General features: G+C 41.3%; 1 protein-coding gene across 3 annotated transcripts in view; it reads left to right on the top strand.

The window, feature by feature from the left end:
• Positions 1 to 20,806, top strand: part of kynu (kynureninase) — an 81,542-nt gene that overhangs the window by 51,055 nt on the left and 9,681 nt on the right. For 2 of the 3 annotated variants that reach the window (XM_060918812.1, XM_060918809.1), the window contains exons 4-11: positions 3,311 to 3,393; positions 5,516 to 5,577; positions 5,673 to 5,744; positions 9,918 to 9,992; positions 10,204 to 10,350; positions 10,520 to 10,618; positions 16,428 to 16,501; positions 18,653 to 18,705. In XM_060918812.1, coding sequence (XP_060774795.1) covers positions 3,311 to 3,393; positions 5,516 to 5,577; positions 5,673 to 5,744; positions 9,918 to 9,992; positions 10,204 to 10,350; positions 10,520 to 10,618; positions 16,428 to 16,501; positions 18,653 to 18,705 — 665 coding nt within the window. The remainder of the gene's footprint in view (positions 1 to 3,310; positions 3,394 to 5,515; positions 5,578 to 5,672; positions 5,745 to 9,917; positions 9,993 to 10,203; positions 10,351 to 10,519; positions 10,619 to 16,427; positions 16,502 to 18,652; positions 18,706 to 20,806) is intronic. The other variant, XM_060918810.1, reaches the window with a different exon arrangement.

Below are 20,806 nucleotides of genomic sequence, written 5' to 3'. Positions count from 1 at the left end.
CGCCGCCGCCACAAAAACCACATCTCCAGGTCTCGCCTCATCTCCATAGCAAACTGCACTGGTGTTTCTGCACCTTGAGCCAGCGCTGAGAGAAGTTGCAGAATTCAGCTGGCTATAAACAATCTAAATAAATATTTATAAAAATGTAGAAAAAGTTTATTAATATGACGAAATAAATATGTGCAAATTATTAAGCCTGAATTAAGAGTTTGGTAATACAGCGGCCGTATCCCAAATGACTGCCTACTGAAGCTCGAGTGCACTATATAGAGTTTAAAAATCCATTACTTCCTAGTAACATGTAGTGCACTTATATAGAAATTAGAGAGACATTTAGGAGTCAACCCTCGTTACCAGGCTACACGTTTTCATTTCAGTTCAGAAACAAAAACACACACGAGACCTCACACTTTAACACTAACCAGATAATTAAACAAAACAAAACAAAAATCATTAAACATGAAGAGTGCGCTTTTTTTTTTTTTTTACGTATTACGTAGATGTGCTTATTACGTGTCAATTTGCGCATGTGGGACACTTTTGGGTCGTTTTCCGTTCATATTGGAGATCGCATACAAGTCTCATATAATTGGTAATGTGAACGGCCTAACAAAAAAATCGGATTTCACAACAAATCGGATATGGGTCGTTTCAGGTTGCAGTCTGAACGTAGTGTGATAAGCCTATGGAGCGTCTCTTCCAAAGCCTTTTCTGTGTACTTGGGCTCCCTCTTCTGGCGGTGGGCAAATAGTGCACCATCAGCTGCATTTAACAACCTTTCATCCGCCATCTTGAATCGTATTCAACAATGACTAAGCAACAATTCCAAACAAACTTTCAAACACTTATAAAAATCTTCTGTGATTCAATAAACTCAAAAACGAACTTCTGTGACTTCACACTTAAACCCAACTTGAATGACCTTCAAAACGATCCATTTAGGCATCTTAAGCATGAATTACTTTGGCAATGCTTCTCCTTTCCAGCTCCGTTTGCGTGGTTATCTTCTATCAGCAATTTCGGCAGGAAAACTGGACTTACAAAGCACCAGCAATCTCGAGAATGCCTCCTTATTCCCACCATCAATCAGCTTCGTCCTAATTCCAGTCCTTTTCCACAGCTGACTGTCCGTTCTTTCCACTTGGAGAAGTTTTTTGACTAATGTTATGGCAGCAGATCCTATATCTGTGTCATTCGGCTGAGCACTTGAAAAGAATGGACGCGAGCAAGCTGGGTTCTTAATAAACCAAAAAATCTTTATCTAATAAAAATTGTTAACAAAAAGGTCTTCAAATACAATTTCCTTATTATAGAGTTACACACAGTGGCAATCCTAGAGTGATTTATTCCCCGGGCGAAACCCCCTGCTGGCCCCCCCCGCCCGTCTTGTTTTTTTTTTTTCGGGTTTTTTTTGGGGGGGGGGACCTTTTTTTGGGGGGGCGGACCGTTTTTTTTTTCGCGCCCACGCTCATGCAGCCCCCCCCCGCGTTTGGCTCTGTATTACCTAACAGAATGTTAACAGCTTTACATGGTCGTTTAAACATTTCTCGTCGTGTGTTGTACGTCGCGGACACGGCCCGTTATAAATTTGCTGTTACCAGAATGGCAATGATCAAGTTGTAATGTATTACTTAAGACTCTGTGTAATGTCATAGTAGTGTAGTACGATGGTAGTAAAGTCTTTTTGATGACTAGTACAACGTTCCACTGGCGGGATTGTGCATATTATGGGGCTACGACAAGCACACACACTGATGACGTCACCTGCGCAACTTTGGTATTGGGCTTCCCCATCCAAAATGTCCCCCCCCCCCCCCCCCCCCACAGTGGCGATCCTAGAGTGATTTATTCCCCGGGCGAAACCCCCTGCTGGCCCCCCCCGCCCGTCTTGTTTTTTTTTTTTTTCGGGTTTTTTTTGGGGGGGGACCTTTTTTTTGGGGGGCGGACCGTTTTTTTTTTCGCGCCCGTGCTCGTGCCGCCCCCCCCCCCGTGATGCCGCCCCAGGTGGCTGCCTGGTCGGACCGCCCCCAGGACCGCCCCTGGTTACACAGCAAGCGCGGTCAAAAAACTATATACATCCGTGCTCGGCTAGAATCCTTCTGACCCTTTTCACCGTGGTTTCAGTTCTGAAGATGCGTCTTCCTTTACGCACGCAATCAAATTAAAAGTCCCAAATCTAAATGACTATTAAATTACTCTTAACTTACAGTAAACTTATCTTTCGTGAAATAAATAACTAGAAATTACAAAATACTAAAATATATGAATTCTAATATTCTTTTAAACTATATTCCTAAATATTCTCATGGCTCTAACAGTCGGTCTTTCACGTTTCATTCGCGTCCTTCATTTTTCTCTCCTGTTTCAAATTTGTATCCCACAATGCCTTGTATGAACAGGGAAAGCCCACCACGTGATGCATGACATCTTGAATTGGGTCATGGTGAAGCAGGAAAAAATAGTGGAGAATTTAGGGCCACATGGCCTTAAATTTATTGATTGTTCTATGAAAAAAAACCCAAAAGGAATAAAATTGGAAGTCTGTGATTCGAATTCAGGATTTTTCAGTCCACTAAACAAAAATAATTAGGTGTCAGGGAAAATTCTTTTTATGACCTACACTGCCGTTCAAAAGTTTGGGGTCACTTTGAAATGTCCTTATTTTTGAAAGAAAAGCACTGTTCTTTTCAATGAAGATCACTTTAAACTAATCAGAAATCCACTCTATACATTGCTAATGTGGTAAATGACTATTCTAGCTGCAAATGTCTGGTTTTTGGTGCAATATCTCCATAGGTGTATAGGGGCCCATTTCCAGCAACTCTCACTCCAGTGTTCTAATGGTGCAATGTGTTTGCTCATTGCCTCAGAAGGCTAATGGATGATTAGAAAACCCTTGTACAATCATGTTAGCACAGCTGAAAACAGTTGAGCTCTTTAGAGAAGCTATAAAACTGACCTTCCTTTGAGCAGATTGAGTTTCTGGAGCATCACATTTGTGGGGTCGATTAAATGCTCAAAATGGCCAGAAAAATGTCTTGACTATATTTTCTATTCATTTTACAACTTATGGTGGTAAATAAAAGTGTGACTTTTCATGGAAAACACAAAATTGTCTGGGTGACCCCAAACTTTTGAACGGTAGTGTACACTTGAAAAATCTGAAAGGCCATCTACCTTTAAGTTAACGGAAATGGAAATATGGCTGTGAAATATATAAATATGATTGTTAGTTGCATTATTTATAAATCAATCAGGATCTTAATCATCAAATGTTTCAACTGAGACTAAAAGGAATGCTTGTTCACAGAGGAGCCCATGGACATGTGATGGGGTCTCGACCTTGGGCCTGGGCTGAGAATAATCTGGAGGCTCTCATGGCAAAGATTGTGGGTAATTAAAGAAATGATGGATTGAACAAACACTTCTTGTCACCTGATTGTGAGCCACTCAAAGGTTAAACTCGAATTAATTAGTTAATCATGAATTAAGAATGGAATGCACAGTGCTCAGCGTAAATGAGTGCACCCCCTTTGAAAAGTAACATTTTTAAACAATATCTCAATGAACACAAACAATTTCCAAAATGTTGACAAGACAAAGTTTAATATAACATCTGTTTCACTTATAACAGGAAAGTAAGGTTAATAATATCATTTAGATTACACATTTTTCAGTTTTACTCAAATTACAGTGGTGCAAAAATGAGTACACCCCACAACAAAAACTGCTACATCTAGTACTTTGTATGGCCTCCATGATTTTTAATGACAGCACCAAGTCTTCTAGGCATGGAATGAACAAGTTGGCGACATTTTGCAACATCAATCTTTTTCCATTCTTCAACAATGACCTCTTTAAGTGACTGGATGCTGGATGGAGAGTGATGCTCAACTTGTCTCTTCAGAATTCCCCAAAGAAAATAATTTCTTCACACCACAAAGGTGAAGGCTACAAGAAGATCAGCAAAGCTTTACTTATCAGTCAGAATACTGTAGCAAAAAGTGAAGTGGTACAAAAATTTAAGAAAGATGGAACTGCAACCATCTCACAGAGACGTCCAGGTCGTCCACGGAAGTTAACACCTCGACAGGAGCGTCTTCTGATGAGAAGGGTTGAAGAAAATCGGCATGCGAGTTCACTGCAGTTATCTAAAGAAGTAGAAAGCCAAACTGGGGTGACTATTTCCCGTGACACAATACGGCGTACACTGCAGAGGAATGGCATGCATGGTTGCCATCCACGAAAGAAGCCTCTCCTAAAGCCCAGGCACAAAAAGCCCACCTAGAGTTTGCTAGGGCCCATGCTGACAAAGATGAAGACTACTGGGACTCTATACTCTGGAGCGATGAGACCAAGATGAATGTTTTTGGAACTGATGGCTTCAAAACTGTATGGCGTCGCAAAGGTGAGGAATACAAAAAAAAAAAATGCCTGGTGCCTACAGTGAAACATGGTGGTGGCAGTGTCCTTATTTGGGGCTGCATGAGTGCTGCTGGTGTCAGGGAGCTGCATTTCATTGATGGCATCATGAATTCACAGACGTATTGCTCTATACTGAAAGAGAAGATGCTACCATCACTCTGTGCCCTTGGTCATCATGAACTTTTCCAACATGACAATGATCCTAAACACACATCTAAGGCCACTGTTGGATTTCTGAAGAAGAACAGGGTGAAAGTGATTCAGTGGCCAAGTATGTCTCCTGATCTGAACCCAATTGAACACCTATGGGGAATTCTGAAGAGACAAGTTGAGCATCGCTCTCCATCCAGCATCCAGTCACTAAAAGAGGTCATTGTTGAATAATGGAAAAAGACTGATGTTCATTCCACGCCTAGAAGACTTGGTGCTGTCATTAAAAATCATGGAGGCCATACAAAGTACTAGATGGAGTAGTTTTTGTTGTGGGGTGTACTCATTTTTGCACCACCCTAATTTGAGTAAAACTGAAAAATGTGTCATCTAAGTTTATATTATTAACCTTACTTTCACGTTATAAGTTAAACAGATGTTATATTAAACTTTGTCTTGTCAACATTTTGGAAATTGTTTGTGTTCACTGAGATATTGTTTAAAATGTTACTTTTCAAAGGGGGTGCACTCATTTACGCTGAGCACTGTACCACTTGGTGGCATGCTATTATATGGAAAATAAATCAATGACGGAATGGTGTGATGCATCCCAATGTGAAGCAGAGTTACAGGTCTGACCCCGAGGTGGATTATTTTCCAATAACAGCTTGCCTTGAAGGGTTTTATTCTTCTTTCCAACAGCAGTCTGTTTTGAGTACATACCCTTTATCCATTTATCGCTCCAAATAATGTTGAGTTTCAGGAAAACAGCGAGAAAGAGTTGTTCTACGAGCTTATCTTGAAGTAAGGAAAAAAAAAATTACATGTCTTGTCACGTTTCAGAGAAACTGGATCAGGGCAATATAGTGTATGCTTGAGAATTTTATTTTTTTTTAATCCTGAGATATACTGAAATATAGGTTTGTGTGTGTGTGTGTAGGTGCTAAACCAAAGGAAGTGGCCTTACTGAATGGCTTGACTGTCAATCTGCACCTCCTGATGGTAAACATCTCGAGAAATCATAAATCTAATCGATGAAAAGCACACCATCAAACATTTCTTGATTTATAAGTTCTGGATTTTGTTATCCCTCACAGCTTGCATTTTACAAGCCCACTCCAAAACGACACAAAATCATTCTGGAGGAAAAGGCCTTTCCTTCTGACCATGTAAGCACTTGTACATGTTGTTTGTACACATTTCCTAGTCTTAGTTAGCAGTATAACTCCAAGTTATACTTCTTCACCTTTTAATCATATACAACCCCTGGCAAAAAATATGGAACCACTACTCTTGGAAGATGTTCATTCAGCTATTTTACTTTGTCGCAAAAAAAAAAAAAAAAACCCAGATATGACACAAAATTATTTAATAAAACAGCTGAACATTTTGGGCGGCACGGTGGTGTAGTGGTTAGCGCTGTCGCCTCACAGCAAGAAGGTCCTGGGTTCGAGCCCCATGGCCGGCGAGGACCCTTCTGTGCGGAGTTTGCATGTTCTCCCCGTGTCCGCGTGGGTTTCCTCCGGGTGCTCCGGTTTCCCCCACAGTCCAAAGACATGCAGGTTAGGTTAACTGGTGACTCTAAATTGAGCGTAGGTGTGAATGTGAGTGTGAATGGTTGTCTGTGTCTGTGTGTCAGCCCTGTGATGACCTGGCGACTTATCCAGGGTGTACCCCGCCTTTCGCCCATAGTCAGCTGGGATAGGCTCCGGCTTGCCTGCGACCCTGCAGAACAGGATAAAGCGGCTAGAGATAATGAGATGAGATGAGATTATTTAATATAACAGCTGAACATTTTGGCTTTGTAAAATATCAAAAAAACTGAATGAAATTGTTGTTATTAAAGGAGAACTGAAGTCATTTTTAAACATGCTTTATTTCTTAATTAACGTTATTCAATTACGTTTTCGGTTTTAGTAACCTTATATCGTGACTCGTATTGGCAACTAATTGCAATTAAATATTATACTTATCGGCCTATTCGTTTTTTAGCCGTGTTGAATTTAGTTCGTTTGGTCCATGGCAGGCGTCGCTTATCCGCGCGATCTTCACGAGACTTGTGCGAGACTTCAAAACGTGAAGTGTCAGCCAGATGTCAGTGCCGCCATTTTGAAAACTGTTTTCCAAATGAAATATTGCACAAAAACGAGTTTAAATGATGATTACTGCTTACTTTTTTCAAACTTTCCTGATTGCTATCAAAACAAACAAAACTTCCGGCTTGATTACGTCAGCATTCGAAAGATGGCGCGTGCGTCTTTTGACATCGTTGGCAGATGTTGGTCACTTTGATTTCCGCTGTATGTTTTATTTCCGTCCTACGATGTCTCGCACAGGTCTCAACGAATCTTGCCATTGCTTTGACATATGGACTGATATATATATTATATATATATTACATAGCATATTTCAAACACATATAACTTGCTATAGCAGTGACAAAATAGCTCTCAAAAATGCATTCCGATATTTCATAAAATGAGAGAAATAGAATTTTGATTAAAAAAATTGCCTTCAGTTCCCCTTTAATGACACTTTTTTTTCAAGATCTCATCTCATCTCATTATCTCTAGCCATTTTATCCTGTTCTACAGGCTGCAGGCAAGCTGGAGCCTATCCCAGCTGACTACGGGCGAAAGGCGGGGTACACCCTGGACAAGTCGCCAGGTCATCACAGGGCTGACACATAGACACAGACAACCATTCACACTCACATTCACACCTACGGTCAATTTAGAGTCACCAGTTAACCTAACCTGCATGTCTTTGGACTGTGGGGGAAACCGGAGCACCCGGAGGAAACCCACGCGGACACGGGGAGAACATGCAAACTCCACACAGAAAGGCCCTCGCCAGCCAAGGGGCTCGAACCCAGGACCTCTTGCTGTGAGGCGACAGCGCTAACCACTACACCACCGTGCCGCCCTTTTAAGATCAAATAGAGGAAAAAATTATGGAATCACTCAATGATTATGAAAATATTATGGAATCACCCGATAACTTGCATTTCTAAAGCCTGGCGCACATGGGTGACTTTTCGTCGCAAGCGTATTGCGATTTTTGGACGCAAATTTCCCCTCTCGGGTAGCTGTGTGCGCGCGTTATCTGCGATCAGTGGGCGATTTAGGGAAGGGGATGCAAGTCACATGGAAATCACATGACTACTAAAATTAAGAGCATATGGAGACATTAAACAGATCCTTGCAAACTAAATTAATTAAAATTACAATATTTCTTCATACAGTAGATATAAAGTGTGCACATCCCGGTAAAATGACAGGTTTTCCTTATGTAAAAAAATGAGACCACGATAAATAATTTCAAATCTTTTCCGACCTTTAATGTGACTGATAACCTGTACAATTCAACTGAAAAACAAACAAATCTGTTAGGGGGAAAAACATAAAAAAAAAAAAAAACATACTGGTTGCATAAGTGTGCGCACCCTTAAACTAATACTTTGTTGAAGCACCTTTTGATTTAATTACAGCATTCAGTCTTTTTGGGTCGGAGTCTATCAGCCTGCCACATCTAGACTTGGTAACATTTGCTCATTCTTCCTTGCAAAAGTGCTCCAAATCTGTCAGATCGCGAGGGCATCTCTTATGCACAGCCCTCTTCAGGTCACCCCACAGATTTTCAACTGGATTTAGGTCTAGGCTCTGGCTGGGCCGTTCCAAAACTTTCATTTTCTTCTGGTGAAGCCATTCTTTTGTTGATTTTGATGTATGCTTAGGGTCGTTGTCGTGCTGAAAGATGAAATTCATCTTCAGCTTTCTAGCAGACACCTGAAGGTTTTGGGCCAAAACTGACTGGTATTTACAACTTTTCATAATTCCCTCCACCTTGACGAAAGCCCCTGTTCCAGCTGAAGAAAAACAACCCCAAAACATGATGCTGCCACCACCATGCTTCACCGTGGGTATGGTGTTCTTTTGGTGATGCGCAGTGTTGTTTTTGCACCAAGCATACCTTTTGGAACTGTGGCCAAAAAGTTCAACCTTGGTTTCATCAGACCATAACACATTTTCATTCATTCATTCATTCATTATCTCTAGCCGCTTTATCCTTCTACAGGGTCGCAGGCAAGCTGGAGCCTATCCCAGCTGACTATGGGCGAAAGGCGGGGTACACCCTGGACAAGTCGCCAGGTCATCACAGGGCTGACACATAGACACAGACAACCATTCACACTCACATTCACACCTACGGTCAATCCAGAGTCACCAGTCAACCAGTCTGCATGTCTTTGGACTGTGGGGGAAACCGGAGCACCCGGAGGAAACCCACGCGGACACGGGGAGAACATGCAAACTCCACACAGAAAGGCCCTCGCCGGACCCGGGGTTCGAACCCAGGACCTTCTTGCTGTGAGGCGACAGCGCTAACCACTACACCACCGTGCCGCCCTCCATAACACATTTTCCCACATGCTTTTGGGAGAGTTGATGTAATTTTTTTTTTTGCAAAATTTAGCCAGGCCTGGATGTTTTTCTTTGTAAGAAATGACTTCCGTCTTGTGACCCTACCTCATAGGCCAGACATATGGAGAATACGGGAGATTGTTGTCACACGTAGTACACAACCAGTACTTGCCAGAAATTCCTGCAGCTCCTTCAGTGTTGCTGTAGGCCTCTCGGCAGCCTCCCTGACCAGTTTTCATCTTGTCTTTTCATCTATTTTGGAGGGACGTCCAGTTCTCGGTAATGTCAGTGTTGTCCCGTATTTTCTCCCACTTCTTGATGACTGTCTTCACTGTGCTCCATGGTATATCTAATGCCGTGGAATTTTTTTTGTACCCTTCTCCTGACTGATACCTTTCAACAATGAGATCCCTTTGATGCTTTGTAAGCTCTCTGCGAACCCTGGCTTTTGCTGCAGGATGCAACTGAGTAAATGTCTGAACTTTATTTGGGGTCAATCAGAGAGTCATTTTACTTGATGGCAGGTGCGAACCCAAAAAGACTGAATGCTGTAATTAAATCAAAAGGTGCTTCAACAAAGTATTAGTTTAAGGGTGTGCACACTTATGCAACCAGCTTATTGTACATTTTTTATTTATTTTATTTATTTATTTTTTATGTTTTTCCCCCAAACAGATTTGTTTGTTTTTGAATTGAATTGTACAGGTTATAAGTCACATTCAGGTGGGAAAAGTTTTGAAGTTATTTATCATGGTCTCATTTTTTTACATCAGAAAAACCCATCATTTTAATAGGGTGTGTCCACTTTTTATACCCACTGTAGGTGCTGAAAGTGTCTTTCTACAACATAGTCTCATGAAATCATTAATACTTGTTTCTATTTAATTTAATTTTATTTTCTTCTTGTATGTTCTACAGTATGCTGTGGAATCTCAGATACGCCTTCGAGGATTTGACCCTAGTGACAGCATGGTCCTCCTCAAACCCAGAGCGGTAACTCTTTACCATTTCCTAGACATAAATGTCCTTATCAACATTATTATTTACTCCGAAAACGCCAGGATGATCTCTCCTGTGCTGTTCAAAATGACTTCCTACCCATCACGAAGAACTCAACAAGAACTGTCTTTCTTTATTCTGTATTTTTAATTATGAGTTGCGTTTAAAGTACTGACACTGAGTCATGCTAACACGGCTGCTAAAGGGCGAAGACACCCTGAGGATGGAGGACATCTTGTCCACAATCAAGCGAGAGGGAGACTCGGTTGCTGTGGTGATACTCAGTGGAGTCCAATACTACACAGGCCAGCTGTTCAATATGGAAGTCATCACCAAAGCAAGCCAGGCCAAGGTTAGATCACCATTATACCAAGTCTGAAGTTGATTATTTTCAAATAACGGCGTGTCTTGTTCCTCTTATGCCACAGCTATTTGCCAGTGATTACATCATGTCGTACTTTTATCCATTTATAGTTACATCTAATGCTGTGGAATATCCATTTGTGTGTGTGTGCGTTCAGGGCTGCTACGTCGGGTTCGACTGTGCACATGCAGTGGGTAATGCAGAGCTGAAACTGCATGACTGGGGAGTCGACTTTGCCTGCTGGTGCACCTATAAAGTGAGTTTTGATCCAAAGGATTGGAGTGGGTTCGATTTTTTTCCTTTTTCTTAATGCCACAATGATGTAGATATTGTAATTGACAGGAATTTAACGAGTTTCAGATGATGCCTGTTACGGTACATGCATTGCTGCTTATGTAAGGCATCAAATGCAACAAGAAGAGCTGTCACAAGAAAATAATGATAACACAAGACAAATGAATTGCTTTCATCACTTACATTGTATCATCCTCCTCTATGTATATCTTATGAATTCTCTCGTCTGAAACAATTATAAACAAGTGTTGCCAGGCAAAACAAACCTCGCCCGGTAACACTTATGATGAATATGAAGGAAGATCTCATCTCATCTCATTATCTCTAGCCGCCTTATCCTTCTACAGGGTCGCAGGCAAGCTGGAGCCTATCCCAGCTGACTACGGGCGAAAGGCGGGGTACACCCTGGACAAGTCGCCAGGTCATCACAGGGCTGACACATAGACACAGACAACCATTCACACTCACATTCACACCTACGGTCAATTTAGAGTCACCAGTTAACCTAACCTGCATGTCTTTGGACTGTGGGGGAAACCGGAGCACCCGGAAGAAACCCACGCGGACACGGGAAGAACATGCAAACTCCACACAGAAAGGCCCTCGTCAGCCACGGGACTCGAACCCGGACCTTCTTGCTGTGAGGCGACAGTGCCAACCACTACACCACCGTGCCGCCCCGTATTACATACTATGTCAACAAATTGAATTTGTTTGAAGGAGTTGTCACCATGAGAACAAGTAGTAATTAATGTGCAAGTATTGACTTAAGGATGGGCAATGAGTTCACTTGATTCAGTTAAGTAGACAGAACTCAGAAATCAAATTCTAGGTTAATTTCCATTGTTACATGAACTAAAAATTCTGAGTTTTTGTAGCTACTCTTATCAAGTATGTCCCACAAATATTTTCAAATCCATCATTACTTCAACTTAACATGTTACTTTACTTACTTTTTCGAAGGCAACAGGTTTCCACACTTTTTTTTTAAGTAAAGTCAACTAATCATTTCTTACAGTGCACCTGAGATAAAATGATTACTGCAAACAGGAGCTGTTTTGGTTTTAGCCTCTGTTCGATCAGCCCTGCCGATGTTGTTCAGCCGTGCTCGTCTCCTCTCCGAACTAAGTCTCGGAGTTTCCTCGCCCTCTTTCCGAATCACAGACAGAATTCTTAAAAATTGGAACGTGCCAGTGTCATGAGTACTGTTGTGACCACAGCACAATGATATGGCAAAGCTAAAAGAACGCTTAAAGCAGTAGAAAAACAAAGAGAGTTGCGCACGCAGGACCATGTTTTGTATGGACTGTCACTTGAGCCTGCATTTGTATCTCCACCAACATGGCCGACATCTGGGTTTCTATTTTGCTTTGACGTCGCTTGCAAGTCAAGGATTCAGTGGAGTGGAGCTGGATTCTGTCACAGTCGATACATGCCCCAATACAGTCCACAATTCTACTCGGTCTTCTTTTCCTATAAGTTCTGACATGGAAAAATCCCAAAGCTGGGGGTTCTCTTGTTAGAAATCAGGTATTTCGTAAACTGCGAGCTCCACAGCCAGTCTTTTAACCTCATTTTGATCATGAATCAATAAAGGTTACTCGGCCCAACATGTTATTCAATTCAGGTCGATAATATTGAGCCAAACATTTGATTTTTTTCAACTAAGCAGAAAACTTCCAGTCTACTATGCCAGTGCTGCCATTTTGGAAATAACATGATTTATTTTTTTCACAGTGCAGTTTCCATCAAATCCTGCACTCTGATTGGCTGGCGAGCGGGTCCGTATCCTACGGTACGGACCCCGGTTACGGACCTCTGGCAACTTGCTTGTTCATAACAACAAAAATAGTAACATTTTTTTGTCAACATTTATCTTTTTTTCGTAAGATTTATTTCTAAGATGATCAAAAATCTTATAAATTTTTGCCAGCATGTCTCAGGAAAATAGCATTAATTTTACAGCATGGATAGTGATAACGAGTCTTCACAGCAAAAGCGAGTTTTATGACCCTGAGGAAGAAGAAATAAAAGAAAACATTTCAGGAGAACACTAAAAACCTGTAACTTGCTAACGCTGAGCAAAAACATGGCTGAATCCTGAATGACTCAATTTTGTATAAATAGGGGACTACATAGGCGGCAAAATGTATTTTTTTTTCCCTGCCATGGAAGTGCACTTGTATACCGAGGAGGAAGCAATTTGCATTACAGCCGTGAATGAGGATTCAAAATAGCATTAATTCTACAGCATGGATAGCGATAACGACAGTGTTCACAGCGAAAGCGAGTTTTACTACCCTGAGGAAGACAAAATAAAAGAAAACATTTCAGGAGAAAGCTAAAAACCTGTAACTTGCAAACGCCAAGCAAAAACATGGCTGAATCCTGAATGACTTAATTTTGTATAAATAGGGGACTACATAGGCGGCAAAATGTAGTTTTTTTCCTGCCATGGAAGTGCACTTGTATACCGAGGACGAAGCATTTTGCATTACAGCCGTGAATGAGGATTTGAAATGGCGGCTCGGCTCAGTTTTCCCTTTCGGGTGCTCTCGTGGCGGCACGGTGGTGTAGTGGTTAGCGCTGTCGCCTCACAGCAAGAAGGTCCTGGGTTCGAGCCCCGTGGCCGGCGAGGGCCTTTCTGTGTGGAGTTTGCATGTTCTCCCCGTGTCCGCGTGGGTTTCCTCCGGGTGCTCCGGTTTCCCCCACAGTCCAAAGACATGCAGGTTAGGTTAACTGGTGACTCTAAATTGACCGTAGGTGTGAATGTGAGTGTGAATGGTTGTCTGTGTCTATGTGTCAGCCCTGTGATGACCTGGCGACTTGTCCAGGGTGTACCCCGCCTTTCGCCCGTAGTCAGCTGGGATAGGCTCCAGCTTGCCTGCGACCCTGTAGAAGGATAAAGCAGCTAGAGATAATGTGATGTGATGTGTGGGTTCTCTCGTTTTCTGTTAGAATTTGGTAAAGAAAAAAATGTATATATTATTTACCAGCTTAAGGTCGGTCCGTATGGTGAAATACCGTGACCTCAGCCCAGAGAGCCTCGGTCAGTACTTTCAAGACCTTGGTCACGGTATTTCACGATACGGACCTCCCAGCTGGTAAATAACATATATGTATTGTTGCGTGCTGATTGGTTGAAACGTGAGAGATGTTGAATTCATCTGCAAGAAACCATGCACCAATGTTTTAAAGGTGAACTGTCAAAATGAGCAACAAAAACAGGACTAAAGGCTCACAACACAGCGTGTCATGGTATGGAAGGGTTGGAAATTAAACAATACACAAAGTCTAAAATTATGATATACCATGTGGCTTCAAATCATTATTCTCAAGTTTATTTCTAAATTTACTGTCGGTGCATCACAAACACTGTTTTGAGCTTTGGCCAATCAGCATGCAGGAATGCAATCACGTGATTTTCAATCACAGCAGTGCTGGTGGAGTAGATAAACGTTTCGGCTCGATTCAGAAAATCGGCAGCAGGAGACATTCATATTGACTGATCTGAAGTGGCTGAAATGTTGATTCGTGAAACCTTTATTGTTTTGTGATCAAACGGAGACCGACAGATTGTACGTGGAGTAGACCGTTCATGAATTACAGCTTTGGGGATTTTTCCGTGTCATAACTTGTACTTAAAGAAGACTGAGGAGGATTGTGCATTGGGGCATGTAGCAACTGTGGATTCTGTGGGATCAGGAATAAAAATGACTTCATGTTTTTTTTTTTTTGTTTCGAGAGCGGCGGCTACAATTATCGACACCTTCACGATCTTTTGGACGTTGCAAAAGTAGAAAAGACTTTCAAGATGTAAATGGTGCATGAATAATTACTCAAACTTCTACTGGAAAAGAAATGACTTGATTCCTGATTACTTAGCGTGTCAGATCACGTGACTGGTGTCCGCAATTATCGACACCTTTGTCCAGAGTTATCGACACCGTTCCATAATTACTGACACCCAGATGATTATTTATAAAGAAAAAATAATCGGTATGTGGTATTAAGTTAACAAAACATAGTTTTTATTTAAAATTTGTTTGACATAGACTTATATTTATTACAAAATATCTTTTAAATAAATATATTGATGTGGGTACTGACGTAAATGAGGAAGTAATTCTAATGTTTGGAAACAAATGAACTGATAATGTTGAACTTGTCAGAAACTCTTTTTGTTCCACTTTCTACCCACTTTCTAAGTATTTTCGGTGATCACATTTTGTGAATCATTTGTTGTTGTTTGTATTAATTTAAGTTTTTTGTATTAAATTTTGCTGTCCCTGTGATGACCTGGCGACTTGTCCAGGGTGTACCCCGCCTTTCGCCCGTAGTCAGCTGGGATAGGCTCCAGCTTGCCTGCGACCCTGTAGAAGGATAAAGCGGCTAGAGATAATGAGATGAGATGAATTTTGTCGTTTACCAATAAATGTCAACAGGAAATTGAGATTGTAACCACATGAAAATCCAGGTCAAAGGTCGCATGTCATTCCTCGAACCTCGTCTCATCTCATCTCATTATCTCTAGCTGCTTTATCCTGTTCTACAGGGTCGCAGGCAAGCTGGAGCCTATCCCAGCTGACTACGGGCGAAAGGCGGGGTACACCCTGGACAAGTCGCCAGGTCATCACAGGGCTGACACATAGACACAGACAACCATTCACACTCACATTCACACCTACGGTCAATTTAGAGTCACCAGTTAACCTAACCTGCATGTCTTTGGACTGTGGGGGAAACCGGAGCACCCGGAGGAAACCCACGCGGACACGGGAAGAACATGCAAACTCCGGACAGAAAAGCCCTCACCGGCCACGGGGATCGAACCCGGACCTTCTTGCTGTGAGGCGACAGCGCTAACCACTACACCACCGTGCCACCCCCATTCCTCGAACCAAAATATAAAATGTCTCCTGATATTGTAATATGCAGTAGATATTTACAACAAACTGCAAAAAAAAAACAAAAAAACTGAATGGAATAGAAACATCTGAATATTTGAAGCATGTACTTTTTTATATGCTAGGAATTTAATTCTGGTCTAATTCTATTTACTGCAATAGGATTCCAAATACTCTATAAACATTCCATTCTGTTATGAATCAGAAAAAAATATATATAAATCACAGCACTTTTATTTTTTTAAAGTGCTTCATCTACTTCAATAATGTTACACAAAGATCGATCCATAACAGTTGTAAATGTTACTTAATTCCACAGGGTGTCAATAATGGTGGACACCAGTGAAAGTGATCACTATTATTGACACCTCACGTGACTTCTCAAATGCGCGTTTAGATACAAAATGGCGACTGTCAAATGAAAGAGTAAGAAACAAAGTAGGTTTCGACAAGGAGATCATGAAATATCGGTGAATTTGATCAGTAAAATCATGTCCATGAGCTTTAAACCATGCTTACTTGCGATGATGACATCCAGGTTTTCCTCAAATTGCTGATCGTGCTAAAAAAAATTCCATCTCAGGTAACGAGCTGTCATCAGACGACAAGATCAAAGGGCGAAACAGGTCTTCTGGTTGATTAATTAACCAATAATGACTGTTGTAACTGAAACTCACCTTTGTAAAATTATTCTTTTCAGATTTACTAATAAAAGTGTCGATAATTATGGACTGTTGATAATTGTAGCCGCCGCTCTTATTTATAGAAACAAGCAATGTTTTATATGATCTTTGTATTCCATCTTGAATATAATTTGTTGTCTTTGTTTGATCCGGTGTGCTCATTCCTCTGTTTTGTTCTCAGTATCTGAACTCCGGAGCAGGTGGTATTGCCGGAGCGTACATGCATGAAAAGCATGTGTACACAATCAAACCTGCGTGAGTATCAAATATCTTGTCTGGGGAAAAAAAAAAAAGAAAAAATATTCAGCCTGCAACATTTATTTTCTGATTCTTTATCAGCTTAAATATTCCTTTTGTAAAATTTAAAACAGCAACAAAATATTTTGTTTTGTTTGCATTATAATGAGCAAACAATAATTAATTACCCACATTTGTAAAGGTTGGAGTAAAATATAATCGCATATTGATGAAAATACTCCTTTTTATTAAAAATGAAATACATTGATAACAAATAGACTTTTTCGTAATAAACTATTCTGAAGATGTGTACTTCCTCTATTTGCTTCTCTTTTCTTTATTTTTGAGCAGTCTCGAAAAAGAGAGCGCTGATTTCTTGTTCAGTCTGTTTGGATAGTCAATCACACAACAGCGCTTTCCCATTTTAGATCTGTGCCGAGGTTCCCAAAAGAATCACAGCACAAAGATCATTGTTAAATGGTCGAGCGAGCAGCCCAATCGATGCTCTCTCTCCAAGTTAAGATGCTCTTGGCATTAAGAGGCTTTTGGGAAACTCACCACTGTTTTTTTTTTTGTGTGTGTGTATTTTTCTGGCATTAGAGCTGTGTTACTTCCGCCTAGGGTGTAGTCACCTGTCTTTCCGCGACTGTATGTTCTTGTGTCCTCTGTTGAAATAATGCAATTACAGCAAGGAAAAACTAACATGTTTCACAGTCTGATAATAATCATGATTCATTTTTTTTAAATTTCATCAGTTCGAATTGTCATAAATTTACATTTCACAGTTATTCCACAAAATCAAGTTGGACATGAACTAGTGCCTCGTCCGCTATAAGCGATGTACGATGTGGTTGAATGGAATAACTGTTTTATTCTTTCCACATTCACAGTATTTTGAGAAACAGCATTTTTATTTTTCTCATCTCATCTCATTATCTCTAGCCGCTTTATCCTTCTACAGGGTCGCAGGCAAGCTGGAGCCTATCCCAGCTGACTACGGGCGAAAGGCGGGGTACACCCTGGACAAGTCGCCAGGTCATCACAGGGCCGACACATAGACACAGACAACCATTCACACTCACATTCACACCTACGGTCAATTTAGAGTCACCAGTTAACCTAACCTGCATGTCTTTGGACTGTGGGGGAAACCGGAGCACCCGGAGGAAACCCACGCGGACACGGGGAGAACATGCAAACTCCGCACAGAAAGGCCCTCGCCGGCCCCAGGGCTCGAACCCAGGACCTTCTTGCTGTGAGGCGACAGCGCTAACCACTACACCACCGTGCTGCCCATTTTTATTTTTATTTTTTGGAAATTAAAAAAAAAAAATTTTACAAAATGTCTGACAATCATTTCTGCTTCGAATGTAAACAAGCTGGCAAAATGACAGGAGCAATTTGTGAAAAATGCGATAATAATTCTTGAAAAAAAAACAACCAAAAAAAAAAAAGCTCTGACCATCAAATACTTCATCTCATCTCATCTCATTATCTGTAGCCGCTTTATCCTGTTCTACAGGGTCGCAGGCAAGCTGGAGCCTATCCCAGCTGACTACGGGCGAAAGGCGGGGTACACCCTGGACAAGTCGCCAGGTCATCACAGGGCTGACACATAGACACAGACAACCATTCACACTCACATTCACACCTACGGTCAATTTAGAGTCACCAGTTAACCTAACCTGCATGTCTTTGGACTGTGGGGGAAACCGGAGCACCCGGAGGAAACCCACGCGGACACGGGGAGAACATGCAAACTCCACACAGAAGGGCCCTCGCCGGCCCCGGGGCTCGAACCCAGGACCTTCTTGCTGTGAGGCGACAGCGCTAACCACTACACCACCGTGCCGCCCCATCAAATACTTTCTTTCCATATATATATATATTTTTTTTTTTTTTTGGGGGGGGGGGTTGTTTTTGAGTAGAGCTTTTATTTTGTCCTCGGTTCAGCAACATGCTCCGCCATTTTGTTTTTCTCTACTCATGGTATACTGTATGAGCTGGTCGCCTAGTAGTAGAGTAGCCAATCAGAGCAGGTGATTGCTCATATCCAGTGAATGTGGATAGAACAACATGATTTATTGCCAGATGACATGTTGTTACATACCTAAAATATGTGTGAGAGAGCCAGATTATTCACCCCCCGCATCTTTATGTCTCTCTTAGGCTCCTCGGTTGGTGGGGACACAAGTTGGACAGTAGATTCCAGATGACCAATGGTACTGTGTTGCTCATATGTTGCACTCAGAAAATCAATCAACACCCTTTGACCAAATGATCATATTTGAGAATTCAAAATCTCTCCATGAAATAAGAAGTGCTCAAACTCCAGAGAAGTAGAACACAATGTCTTGCAAAACTATTCATTCCCCTTGGTGTTTGTCCTGTTTTGTCGCATTACAAGCTGGAATTAAAATGGATTTTTTTTTTTAGGGTTAGCACCATTTGATTTACACAACATGCCTACAACTTTAAAGGTGCAAATTGTTGTTTTATTGTGACATAAACAATAATTAAGATAACCCCCCCAGAAATCTGGAGTGTGCATAGGAATCAGTGGCGGCTGGTAGTCTTTCAAACAGGGGAGGCTGGTCGATTACGATATTTCCAGATTTTAAAAGAAAAAAACATCAATTTTGCCCATACTCTTGCCTCTGATCTGGCTGATTGTTGGCAGCGTCACAAACTGTGAAATAACAGGTTCTTTTGGCCCATTAGCCCACTGTCCAATATACATGATGGTGGTGTTGGGGGGGGTATATTTTAACATTTTATATTTTAAAATTGTGGCATGTTGTTTAAAAATTGATCATTATTGAAAGCAGCTCTTTGTCAGGAACCTCAGCAGTAGAGCTGGGTGCCACACATTTCATTCAATGACACTTTCCCTATATTTTACTTATTTTGACTGAGAAATGTTTTATTGACAATTTTGATAACCCTTCACTTTTAATCCAGGTCTGTAGTGTGAAATGTTCTCGGCTGTGTTTTTGTTTAAAAATGTTTTCCAAATTGTAGCTGTGTTTAATTCATATCCAGAAAAACATATATTCCGATATAATATACTCAGCATCAACATTTTAAATAGATTCTATATTTTTGGTCCATCCATGACATATTACTAAAGTAGCCTATTTACTGTTGTTGATGTGGGTCACTTGCTGTTAGCCAATTCACTTTCTCGTACCAGGAGAGCTGAAAGGAACGAGTATTATTCCCTACCTTTTTCACCAAGTCAATTTGAGGCGTTGGTCTACCCTGCTCTTTAATTTTAATTTTTTCCTCGAAAGGAAGACTGGCAAATGGCTTCGCCAAAATTAAATCAGTAATGCTTGGCATCTGTGCGCAGCTTTCTTGCTAGCTGACTAGCCCCCTCAAGTTCAAGTTCAGTTACTCAAATAAACGACATTTCTGGAACTAAGATAGCAAACTTGACAACACTATATTTACACTTTACAATGAAAATATATACAAACTAAAAAAGCTGGTAGAAACCGTATGTAATGAATGAAATCGAAATGTAAGCTGATCTCTTACAATACACCACAGCACTCGCGAATCCGCATGGGACTGAACTGATGTTGCCAGATACTGCTGACGTTATCCAGCCCAAAATATGTTCAAAACCCGCCAATATGCACTTAAAACCGCTCAATTGAGCGGAAACACCCCAATCTGGCAACACTGTACCGCTGCCTGTCTATAGTTGAAACGAACTGTCAATCAAAGAAAATATCCGGCCGCTTTCACCAATCACCAGTCTCCTCGCGGAAAGCTTTGCCATGTCCCTCCCATGTGAGGCTCGGAGTCCGTGGGCGGGCGTTTTCACAGTATTTGTCCAATAACCGTCTTGCATTTTGAGATTGAAAAGCGCAGAGCCCCCAATGCCATTGAAGCCCACTGAGGCTGCGCTGCATCGTGCTGTCACGAGGGGGAGAAACTCACGCACACATTAAAGTTATAAGGGCATTTTTAGAGGAGGCTGAGCCTCCCTCGTTGTCTTAGAGCAATCACCCGTGGTAGGTATTCACCCTCTTTCATATGAAATCCCTAAATAAGAGCCGGTCCAACCAATTCACTTCATAAGTCACATAATGAGTTGATTAAGATCCACCTGTGTGCACTCAAAGTGTCACATGATTGGTCACATGATGTCAGTATAAATCAAACTGTTCTGGAAGGACCCTGACTCTGCAACACTACTAAGCAAGCAACATGAAAACCAAGGAGCTTCCAAACAGGTCAGAGACAAAGTTGTGGAGAAGTATAGATCAGGGTTGGGTTATAAAAAATATCCCAAACTTTGAATATCCCAGGGAG

This window comes from Neoarius graeffei, chromosome 4 (genome assembly GCF_027579695.1).
Source record: "Neoarius graeffei isolate fNeoGra1 chromosome 4, fNeoGra1.pri, whole genome shotgun sequence".
Classification (NCBI taxonomy): Eukaryota; Metazoa; Chordata; class Actinopteri; order Siluriformes; family Ariidae; genus Neoarius; species Neoarius graeffei.
Note: the sequence above shows the minus strand (reverse complement) of the source record. Positions and strands in the feature narration are given on the sequence as shown.